The 13,072-nt window shown below is 46.8% G+C and overlaps 1 protein-coding gene across 1 annotated transcript in view; it reads right to left on the bottom strand.

The window, feature by feature from the left end:
- ZNRF1 (zinc and ring finger 1) overlaps window positions 1-6,280 on the bottom strand; it is a 51,028-nt gene extending 44,748 nt beyond the window's left edge. The window contains exon 1 of the mRNA XM_044270428.1: window positions 5,670-6,280. Within this exon, the coding sequence (XP_044126363.1) occupies window positions 5,670-5,997 (328 nt within the window). The 5' untranslated portion in view covers window positions 5,998-6,280. The remainder of the gene's footprint in view (window positions 1-5,669) is intronic.
- Window positions 6,281-13,072: the final 6,792 nt, after the last annotated feature.

Raw genomic sequence — 13,072 nt, 5'->3', positions numbered from 1 at the left:
TTGAAGCACAAATGTACACTAGAAAGCTGTAGGACTCTTCATTGCACAACCTAGCAGTGACAAAGGAAGGGAAGTGGAAGACACTAACTGCAAAGTTAAAGGGGCGCTCCGGTAAAAACAGGAGTTTCCCCACAGTCCCTAAGGCAGGGTTCACACCTGAGCGTTTTACAGCGCGTTCCTACGCGCTGTAAAACGCTCAACAGGCAAGAACCAATGATTCCCTATAGGAATGGTTCTCACCTGAGCGTTTTACAGCACGTACGTTCGTGCTGTAAAACGCCCGAGAAGTACATGAGCTTCTTTGGGGCGTCTTGTCGCACGTTCCCGTACATAGACTTCAGCGGGAACACGCGACAATGGGCGATCGCTTGTCTCTGTATGCGCGATTGCAAACGCCCATACAATCACGCATACAGAGCGCTCCATCGCGAATGCTCAGGTCTGAACCCAGTGTAAGGGAAGCAGATAAGACTCCATAGCGCCTTACAACAGTAGGGGGCGACACTGGAGCCTGGCCCTCTACAGAGTCACTGGTGGGAGGCATTGATGACACGTCTGGGGTTTATGCAGGCAACCCACCGTAGGGACCGATTATGCTTTGATTTTGAATGACTTCTACTCTATGCTAAATTCCTACAGGCAGCAAGCAGAATTGTAAGTGCAGCTCTGTAAGTAACTGGTGTATAAGACATGATGTAATGAATAAGCACGGATAAAACATTCAACCCTGGAATTAAAGGGGTTGCCCAGGATTTTCCTACTGATGGCCTGTCCTCAACATCTGATTGCGGGGGGCCCAATATCCCCAGCGCCCCCTCTGATTAGCTGCTCTGCAGCACCTCTGAGGTCAGAAGTTGGCACTGGAACGGAGCCAGTTCCTGCAGTGCATGGATGGAGCTGTGGTTCCAGGACGGCAGCCATTTTGGAACAGTAAATGGGTTGGGGGTGCAGAGCATTGGACCCCCACCAATCATAATGGTCGATCCTGACGACAGTATATATCCTGGCCAACCTCTTTAAGATTTAGATTCCACCCCCAGGAGTACTCTCCGATCTTCTGGGTGGTACAGTTTCCTAGGAAACAAACAACGCCCGGTGAGTACCAGGCAGGGGTCCTATTCTAATTAACAGTACCCCTGACACTGTGGTAAGAGTGGTGGTCCACACAGCGAGACGTCTCAGGACCACCAGGTTGTAAGGACCCAGCTAAACAACCAAACAGCCTCCACTGCCAGGGAATGCTATTGATTTCTCCCTGGTCATTTCAGGCTGGAGAGAGCAATGGGATGAGTGACCGGAGGGGCAGGACCCTCCCTGCCCCCCACCATCATTCAGCAGATATCTCCAGAGACATTTACATCATGTGACTGGTCTGCCAATCCTGCTGACTTCCCTGCTATGGGCCCTTTAAGATTCTGTCACTAGATAAGACTCCTCTGAAGGTTTGTCCTCCAGAAGCAGATAAGTTGTTACATTTTATTATGCAACACTGATACAATGTAACAGGGGGGGGGGCTTTCTTCTATTTTGCAACATTGGAAATTGGATGAAACCGGTGGTTTCCAGGATGTGCCGGGAGCTGCAGACTCTGTGACGACATCTGGGATCATTGGAAAGTTCTGCAGAGATTTTGTGTTTTTGTTCCCAACATCCTTTCGTTGGAAAACCCGACCCCCTGAGGAAAGGGAAATCATGTATAGGACTCCTAACTGCAAAAATCACATGACTGGAGGAAGATCATAGCCTAAATGTCATGCGAGTGCAGCTCTGGAGTATAATACAGGATGTAACTCTGGATCAGTAATGTATGTACAAGTGACTGCACCAGCAGAATAGTGAGTGCAGCTCTGGAGTATAATACAGGATATAACTCAGGATCAGTACAGGATAAGTAATGTATGTACAAGTGACTGCACCAGCAGAATAGTGAGTGCAGCTCTGGAGTATAATACAGAAATACTGCTCCATTTTAATACCCCACCACTCTCCTGGGGCGAGTTTGCAATGTGGAGTGAATCTCATTACCACATCCACTTTGTCACCCACTGTTCAAAACCTGAGTTGGTGGTAAAAGTGTAGGGGCTCATTTACTAAGATCAGCGTTTTAGACGGCGGTCTTAATAAGCCCCTGCGCTGAAGTTATATAAAGGTGTCGGCGTCTCCAGCACTGGCTCCCTTACATTTAGACCATTTTCTTCTCCTAAACTAGGCGTAGAAAATGGTAAACGAGATGGACCCGTCCTCACCCACTTTTTTAGACCTGGCGTGAGTGGTCGCAGATTGCAGCGCTAAGCACCTCTGCGCCAACCTGTGCCAGAAATATGCCTCATTTAGCTGCATTTCTGTTTGATAAATGACTCCCGTAAAGTCACCAAAAACTTGCACAAATAAGTTCACAAAGTCCGATTTTGCCGCTTTTTGAAGCCAGAACTCTGGAGCGCAGGGCGTCATCAATTCCCCCCATAGAGTCTGGAAAGAACTGGACAATCAGTAATGATGTGCTAAGGCTAAACCACCAACTTCAGGGCGGACAGATCACAGACAGTCTAATAACCAGCCCGCCCTTCCATCAACTGTCCAAAACAAGGGTCAAAGGTAAAGTGCCAGCAGCCATTCTGAAGGCGCATCCGCTGCATGAGAAAGTAACAGAAGATCAGCAGGATAAAGACAACCGAGGATCAGTACAGGATAAGTAAGGCTACTTTCACACTTGCGGCAGTGTGATCCGGCGGGCAGTTCCGTCGTCGGAACTGGCCGCCGATCTGCCGCTGACTGAAAGCATTTGTGAGACGGATCCGGATGCGGATCCGTCTCACAAATGTATTGCAAGGACGGATCCGTCTCTCCGCTTGTAATGCGGACAGACGGATCCGTCTTGTACATTTTTTCATATTTTTGCCGATCTGCGCATGCGCATGCCGGAACGACGGATCCGGCATTCCGAATGCCGGATCCGGCGCTAATACTTTCCTATGGGAAAAAATGCCGGATCCGGCGTTCAGGCATGTATTCAGTTTTTTTGGCCGGAGAGAAAACCGTAGCATGCTGCGGTTTTCTCTTTTGCCTGATCAGTCAAAACGACTGAACTGAAGACATCCTGATGCAAACTGAACGGATTACTCTCCATTCAGAATGCATGGGGATAAAACTGATCAGTTTTTTTCCGGTATAGAGCCCTTGTGACGGAACTCTATGCCGGAAAAGAAAAACGCAAGTGTGAAAGTACCCTAATGTAATGTACACAGCGGCTCCACCAGCAGAATAGTGAGTGCAGCTCTGGAGTATAATACAGGATGTAACTCAGGATCAGTACAGGATACGTAATGTATGTACACAGTGACTGCACCAGCAGAATAGTGAGTGAAGCTCTGGAGTATAATATACAGGAGGTAACTCAGGATCAGTACAGGATATGTAATGTATGTACACAGTGACTGCACCAGCAGAATAGTGAGTGCAGCTCTGGAGTATAAGACAGGATATAAAACTCAGGATCAGTACAGGATAAGTAATGTATGTACACAGTGATTCCACCAGCAGAATAGCGAGTGCAGCTCTAGAGTATAATACAGGATGTAACTCAGGATCAGTACAGGGTAAATAATGTATGGACACAGTGACTCCACCAGCATAATAGCGAGTGCAGCTCTGGGGTATAGTACAGGATGTAACTCAGGATCAGTACAGTATATGTAATGTTTATCCACCAAGACTGCACCAGCAGAATAGCGAGTGCAGCTTTGGAGGTAACTCAGGATCGGTACAGTTAGTGAAGCTTTATGTTAAGAGGGGCCTGAAGGGGATTGTGTAACACAAATAGGTTCTGTTCAAGATTTGCTGACTGATGATTTAGATTGTGCTGGGTTTTCCTGCACTGATAGGGGCAGATGGAGCTGTAATATGCAGCGTCTGGCCACAGGTGTTCATAGAAGAAGGCACCCCTTTACTCACAGGCACAGCTGACTTATAGCAAGAAGATAAGCGGCTATGATAAAGGCACATGGCCGAATATCTCCAGGGTGAGAGGGGAACCTGTCTTAGGTACAGGATTGGTGAAACTGAAGTGTTCAACGCCTCTGGAGGCGCGAGGTATGTGGCGGCACAGTACATAAACTACCGGTGAGCCACACAGGAACGTCCAACCACAGGAAGTCTTCACAAACTGAGTGCAGCACTTCATTACCACAAGACTAGAACGGGGCGACTGCTCTGCTACCACCAAGGATGAAGGGCTGTTTAAAGGGGAACTCCAGTGAAGAGTCTCCCCTTACAGAAGCACTGCACATCAAAGGCAGGTGTGGCCAGCGAGTGATAGCACCGGCTCTGCTGCGGGATAAGAGTTGTCACTGATCTGCTGAAGGGGAGACGTGCCCCCAACACTGAGGCAGAGTGACAGCGATGCAGAAGTTCTCACGCCCCTCCAAGGTTACTGACTGATCATTTTCCAACTGGGCAGTTTAAAGGGGTCTTCTGTGAACACGACTTATCACTGCGTAAGACGTTATACAACTCTTAACTAGACTTTCCGTTCCTTACCATTTAAGATATCTGCTTGCTGTCAGTGAATGGGAATATTTACTCCTCGAGGCTGAAGAGCTATTCAGTCTCAAAACTTTTCACAGCCTTGGTTGGGTCTGACATTTCCCAGCACTGATACATTGTAACAAACTATCAACTCCTGGTACTTAAAGGGATATTCCAGGCTTGTACCCCTTTTAAAGTGAGCCCTTAACAAATCATTCATGACATACCGCACTATGGAGCAAAGTTAAGAAGGGACCGGATTCAATCCTGGAATATCTCGTTAAACTGGAACAACGTCACAGTCTGTATCCATGCTGTTACCCCTCAGTGTTAATTTCTCAGGACTTTCAAGACCTCTGCTTACTGGCAGTGAATGTCACCCTGCTTAGAATCTAGCTCCTGGCCTCATGCTTCTCACAGCTGTATAAGAAAGTATATGCCCCAACTGTGGCGATGTCACTGGTACCAGATCCGAGGCTCTAGCTATAAGGAAAACTCCCAGCATTCCCTGCAAGGAGGATAGGTGTCATCCATGAGTTCTCCATGGATCCACACAAGGAGGGGAAGGTGGTTAGGAGCAGAACCTGAGGGATGGAGGAGGTGGTTGGACAGGGATAACGGGGTGGGCAAGACAGGGCGGTGGGGGGGGGCAGCTAGATACACAAGGTGGGTATGGGAACAGGGTAGGTAGGACATTGCGGGAGCACAGGTTGGGTGGGTAGGACAAGATTCGGGTGCATATGGTCAGGTCCTGGCAGTGGGAGGCACAAAGTCTGGTACCCAAGGGGGGGGGGGGGGGGGAGCTATACAACAAGCAGGTAGATACACAAGATGGGTAAGATGGGAACAGGGCAGGTAGGACATTTGGGGAGCACAGGTTGGGTGGGTAGGACAGGATTGGGGGGCATATGGTCAGGTCCTGGCAGTGGGCGGCACAAAGTCTGGTACCCAAGGGGGGGGGGGGGGAATTAATGGGGGCAGCTATACAACAAGCAGGTAGATACACAAGATGGGCAAGATGGGAACAGGGCAGGTAGGACATTTGGGGAGCACAGGTTGGGTCTGGTACCCAAGGGGGGGGGGGGATTAATGGGGGCACAGGGTCGGGTCCCTCTAAAGGGAAGGAGGGGGCTCCGCTCACTTACCGCTCTGTGCTCCGATCCACCGAGGGGCGAGTTGCAGGGTGTCGGTGAGGGAGGCCCGGGGCCCCAGGTACAGGCCTCCCCGGCTCTCTTCGGCCCCAGAGCTGCCTCCTCTGTCGGGTTCAGGCCCGGCCCGGTACAGGCCGAATGGCAGTCCCGCCGCTGGAGGCTCCAGGCCGGACACCGAGCTGACTGAGCGGCTCCGCAGCCCCATAGCACCGCCCGGCCGGTAATGTCCGAAGTGTGAGGCCGGGGGCACGGCGCTGTCATCTGACGACACCCCGGGGAACGACCCCCGGGAGCGGGAGGCCGAGCTCTGCTTCGCCCCCATTGGCGGCGGCTGAGGGCTGGAGGGCGCGGGCCGGTCGGGTGCTGGCAGCAGAGGCGCCTGGCTCACCTCACATGTGTCCCGGCCTCCGGGCGGCGCTGTCTCTCAGGAGCCCGCGCTCTCAGGTCTCCGCGGTGACGGGCCAGTCAGACCTGTCCAGACCCGGGGTGTCCATCGCCGAGCTCCCCACTGTCTGAGGCCTGGGGGGTCCCCATCTACGAGCACACGGATCCGCTGCTTCTGTCTGACTTGCAGCTTGTTGCTGGGTTGGAACAATAGCGCGCACGACTGCGCATGTGCGGCCCTGCCGGCTCCTCCCCTTTCCATTCTCTGAGAATTAACCCCTTTACATTCGTCTTTCTTTCCATGTCCCGCACTTTCACCCCTCACCCTCCTTTCTCCCCTCTATTTGCCCTACATAATACCCCTATGGCTCCATATTATCCTGTACACCAGCCCTGCTGCCCCTTATCCATGGGCTGCGCTTCTCCTTTTATATACATGATAGGATTAGATACACAGCTCAGCAGACAGTATCACACAACATAAGATTAGATACACAGATCAGATACGATAGGATTAGATACACAGATCAGCAGACAGTATCACACAACATAAGATTAGATACACAGATCAGATACGATAGGATTAGATACACAGATCAGCAGACAGTATCACACAACATAAGATTAGATACACAGATCAGATACGATAGGATTAGATACACAACTGAGCAGACAGTATCATACAGGATAGGATTAGATACACAGATCAGCAGACAGTATCACACAGGATAGGATTAGATACACAGCTCAGCAGACAGTATCACACAGGATGGGATTAGATACACAGCTCAGAAGACAGTATCACACATGATAGGATTAGATACACAGCTCAGCAGACAGTATCACACAGGATGGGATTAGATACACAGCTCAGAAGACAGTATCACACATGATAGGATTAGATACACAGCTCAGCAGACAGTATCACACAGGATAGGATTAGATACACAGCTCAGCAGACAGTATCACACAACATAAGATTAGATACACCGCTCAGCAGACAGTATCACACAGGATAGGATTAGATACACAGCTCAGCAGACAGTATCACACAGGATAGGATTAGATACACAGATCAGCAGGCAGTATCACACAGGATAGGATTAGATACACAGATCAGCAGACAGTATCACACAACATAAGATTAGATACACAGATCAGATACGATAGGATTAGATACACAGCTGAGCAGACAGTATCACACAGGATAGGATTAGATACACAAATCAGCAGACAGTATCACACAGGATAGGATTAGATACACAGCTCACCAGACAGTATCACACAGGATAGGATTAGATACACAAATCAGCAGACAGTATCACACAGGATAGGATTAGATACACAGCTCAGCAGACAGTATCACACATTATAGGATTAGATACACAGCTCAGCAGACGGTATCACACAGGATGGGATTAGATACACAGCTCAGCAGACAGTATCACACAGGATGGGATTAGATACACAGCTCAGAAGACAGTATCACACATGATAGAATTAGATACACAGCTCAGCAGACAGTATCACACAGGATAGGATTAGACACAGGGGCTCAGAAGACAGTATCACACAACATAAGATTAGATACACAGATCAGCAGACAGTATCACACAGGATAGGATTAGATACAGGGGCTCAGCAGATGGTATCACATAGGCTAGGATTAGATACACAGCTCAGAAGACAGTATCACACAACATAAGATTAGATACACAGATCAGCAGACAGTTTCACACAGGATAGGATTAGATACACAGCTCAGCAGACAGTATCACACAGGATAGGATTAGATACACAGCTCACCAGACAGTATCACACAGGATAGGATTAGATACACAGCTCAGCAGACAGTATCACACAACATAAGATTAGATACACAGCTCAGCAGACAGTATCACACAACATAAGATTAGATACACCGCTCAGCAGACAGTATCACACAGGATAGGATTAGATACACAGCTCAGCAGACAGTATCACACAGGATAGGATTAGATACACAGCTCAGCAGACAGTATCACACAGGCTAGGATTAGATACACAGCTCAGCAGACAGTATCACACAGGATAGGATTAGATACACAGCTCAACAGACAGTATCACACAGGATAGGATTAGATACACAGCTCAGAAGACAGTATCACACATGATAGGATTAGATACACGGCTCAGCAGGCAGTATCACACAGGATAGGATTAGATACACAGCTCAACAGACAGTATCACTCATGATAGGATTAGATACACAGCTCAGCAGACAGTATCACACAGGATAGGATTAGATACACAGCTCAGCAGACAGTATCACACAGGATAGGATTAGATACACAGCTCAGAAGACAGTATCACACATGATAGGATTAGATACACAGCTCAGCAGATGGTAGCACACATGATGGGATTAGATACACAGCTCAGCAGACAGTATCACACAGGATGGGATTAGATACACAGCTCAGAAGACAGTATCACACATGATAGGATTAGATACACAGCTCAGCAGACAGTATCACACAGGATAGGATTAGATACACAGCTCAGAAGACAGTATCACACAACATAAGATTAGATACACAGATCAGCAGACAGTATCACACAGGATAGGATTAGATACAGGGGCTCAGCAGATGGTATCACACAGGCTAGGATTAGATACACAGCTCAGAAGACAGTATCACACAACATAAGATTAGATACACAGATCAGCAGACAGTATCACACAGGATAGGATTAGATACACAGCTCACCAGACAGTATCACACAGGATAGGATTAGATACACAGCTCAGCAGACAGTATCACACAGGCTAGGATTAGATACACAGCTCAGCAGACAGTATCACACAGGATAGGATTAGATACACAGCTCAGCAGACAGTATCACACAGGATAGGATTAGATACACAGCTCAACAGACAGTATCACACAGGATAGGATTAGATACACAGCTCAGAAGACAGTATCACACATGATAGGATTAGATACACGGCTCAGCAGGCAGTATCACACAGGATAGGATTAGATACACAGCTCAACAGACAGTATCACTCATGATAGGATTAGATACTGCAGCTCAGCAGACAGTATCACACAGGATAGAATTAGATACAGTAGCTCAGCAGGCAGTATCACACAGGATAGGATTAGATACAGGGGTTCAGCAGACAGTATCACACATGATGGGATTAGATACACAGCTCAGCAGACAGTATAACACAGGACAGGATTAGATACACAGCTCAGCAGACAGTATCACACAGGACAGGATTAGATACACAGCTCAGCAGACAGTATCACACAGGATGGGATTAGATACACAGCTCAGAAGACAGTATCACACATGATAGGATTAGATACACAGCTCAGCAGACGGTATCACACATGATGGGATTAGATACACAGCTCAGCAGACAGTATCACACAGGATGGGATTAGATACACAGCTCAGAAGACAGTATCACACATGATAGGATTAGATACACAGCTCAGCAGACGGTATCACACAGGATAGGATTAGATACACAGCTCAGCAGACAGTATCACACAGGACAGGATTAGATACACAGCTCAGCAGACGGTATCACACAGGATGGGATTAGATACACAGCTCAGAAGACAGTATCACACAGGATAGGATTAGATACACAGCTCAGCAGACAGTATCACACAGGATAGGATTAGATACACAGCTCAGCAGACAGTATCACACATGATAGGATTAGATACACAGCTCAGCAGACAGTATCACACAAGATAGGATTAGATACACAGCTCAACAGACAGTATCACACAGGATAGGATTAGATACACAGCTCAGAAGACAGTATCACACATGATAGGATTAGATACACGGCTCAGCAGGCAGTATCACACAGGATAGGATTAGATACACAGCTCAACAGACAGTATCACTCATGATAGGATTAGATACACAGCTCAGCAGACAGTATCACACAGGATAGGATTAGATACACAGCTCAGCAGACAGTATCATACAGGATAGAATTAGATACAGTAGCTCAGCAGACAGTATCACACAGGATAGGATTAGATACAGCTCAGCAGACAGTATTACACATGATGGGATTAGATACACAGCTCAGCAGACAGTATCACACAGGATAGGATTAGATACACAGCTCAGCAGACAGTATCACACAGGACAGGATTAGATACACAGCTCAGCAGACGGTATCACACAGGATAGGATTAGATACACAGATCAGCAGGCAGTATCACACAGGATAGGATTAGATACACAGATCAGCAGACAGTATCACACAACATAAGATTAGATACACAGATCAGATACGATAGGATTAGATACACAGATCAGCAGACAGTATCACACAACATAAGATTAGATACACAGATCAGATACGATAGGATTAGATACACAGCTGAGCAGACAGTATCGCACATGATAGGATTAGATACACAGCTCACCAGACAGTATCACACAGGATAGGATTAGATACACAAATCAGCAGACAGTATCACACAGGATAGGATTAGATACACAGCTCAGCAGACAGTATCACACATTATAGGATTAGATACACAGCTCAGCAGACAGTATCACACAGGATGGGATTAGATACACAGCTCAGCAGACAGTATCACACAGGATGGGATTAGATACACAGCTCAGAAGACAGTATCACACATGATAGAATTAGATACACAGCTCAGCAGACAGTATCACACAGGATAGGATTAGACACAGGGGCTCAGAAGACAGTATCACACAACATAAGATTAGATACACAGATCAGCAGACAGTATCACACAGGATAGGATTAGATACAGGGGCTCAGCAGACAGTATCACACAGGATAGGATTAGATACAGGGGCTCAGCAGATGGTATCACATAGGCTAGGATTAGATACACAGCTCAGAAGACAGTATCACACAACATAAGATTAGATACACAGATCAGCAGACAGTTTCACACAGGATAGGATTAGATACACAGCTCAGCAGACAGTATCACACAGAATAGGATTAGATACACAGCTCACCAGACAGTATCACACAGGATAGGATTAGATACACAGCTCAGCAGACAGTATCACACAACATAAGATTAGATACACAGCTCAGCAGACAGTATCACACAACATAAGATTAGATACACAGCTCAGCAGACAGTATCACACAACATAAGATTAGATACACCGCTCAGCAGACAGTATCACACAGGATAGGATTAGATACACAGCTCAGCAGACAGTATCACACAGGATAGGATTAGATACACAGCTCAGCAGACAGTATCACACAGGCTAGGATTAGATACACAGCTCAGCAGACAGTATCACACAGGATAGGATTAGATACACAGCTCAGCAGACAGTATCACACAGGATAGGATTAGATACACAGCTCAACAGACAGTATCACACAGGATAGGATTAGATACACAGCTCAGAAGACAGTATCACACATGATAGGATTAGATACACGGCTCAGCAGGCAGTATCACACAGGATAGGATTAGATACACAGCTCAACAGACAGTATCACTCATGATAGGATTAGATACACAGCTCAGCAGACAGTATCACACAGGATAGGATTAGATACACAGCTCAGCAGACAGTATCACACAGGATAGAATTAGATACAGTAGCTCAGCAGACAGTATCACACAGGATAGGATTAGATACACAGCTCAGAAGACAGTATTACACATGATAGGATTAGATACACAGCTCAGCAGATGGTAGCACACATGATGGGATTAGATACACAGCTCAGCAGACAGTATCACACAGGATGGGATTAGATACACAGCTCAGAAGACAGTATCACACATGATAGGATTAGATACACAGCTCAGCAGACAGTATCACACAGGATAGGATTAGATACACAGCTCAGAAGACAGTATCACACAACATAAGATTAGATACACAGATCAGCAGACAGTATCACACAGGATAGGATTAGATACAGGGGCTCAGCAGATGGTATCACACAGGCTAGGATTAGATACACAGCTCAGAAGACAGTATCACACAACATAAGATTAGATACACAGATCAGCAGACAGTATCACACAGGATAGGATTAGATACACAGCTCACCAGACAGTATCACACAACATAATATTAGATACACAGCTCAGCAGACAGTATCACACAACATAAGATTAGATACACAGCTCAGCAGACAGTATGACACAGGCTAGGATTAGATACACCGCTCAGCAGACAGTATCACACAGGATAGGATTAGATACACAGCTCAGCAGACAGTATCACACAGGATAGGATTAGATACACAGCTCAGCAGACAGTATCACACAGGCTAGGATTAGATACACAGCTCAGCAGACAGTATCACACAGGATAGGATTAGATACACAGCTCAGCAGACAGTATCACACAGGATAGGATTAGATACACAGCTCAACAGACAGTATCACACAGGATAGGATTAGATACACAGCTCAGAAGACAGTATCACACATGATAGGATTAGATACACGGCTCAGCAGGCAGTATCCACAGGATAGGATTAGATACACAGCTCAACAGACAGTATCACTCATGATAGGATTAGATACTGCAGCTCAGCAGACAGTATCACACAGGATAGGATTAGATACACAGCTCAGCAGACAGTATCACACAGGATAGGATTAGATACACAGCTCAGCAGACAGTATCACACATGATGGGATTAGATACACAGCTCAGCAGACAGTATAACACAGGACAGGATTAGATACACAGCTCAGCAGACAGTATCACACAGGACAGGATTAGATACACAGCTCAGCAGACAGTATCACACAGGATGGGATTAGATACACAGCTCAGAAGACAGTATCACACATGATAGGATTAGATACACAGCTCAGCAGATGGTATCACACATGATGGGATTAGATACACAGCTCAGCAGACAGTATCACACAGGATGGGATTAGATACACAGCTCAGAAGACAGTATCACACATGATAGGATTAGATACACAGCTCAGCAGACGGTATCACACAGG

This window comes from Bufo gargarizans, chromosome 10 (genome assembly GCF_014858855.1).
Source record: "Bufo gargarizans isolate SCDJY-AF-19 chromosome 10, ASM1485885v1, whole genome shotgun sequence".
NCBI classification, from domain to species: Eukaryota; Metazoa; Chordata; class Amphibia; order Anura; family Bufonidae; genus Bufo; species Bufo gargarizans.
Note: the sequence above shows the minus strand (reverse complement) of the source record. Positions and strands in the feature narration are given on the sequence as shown.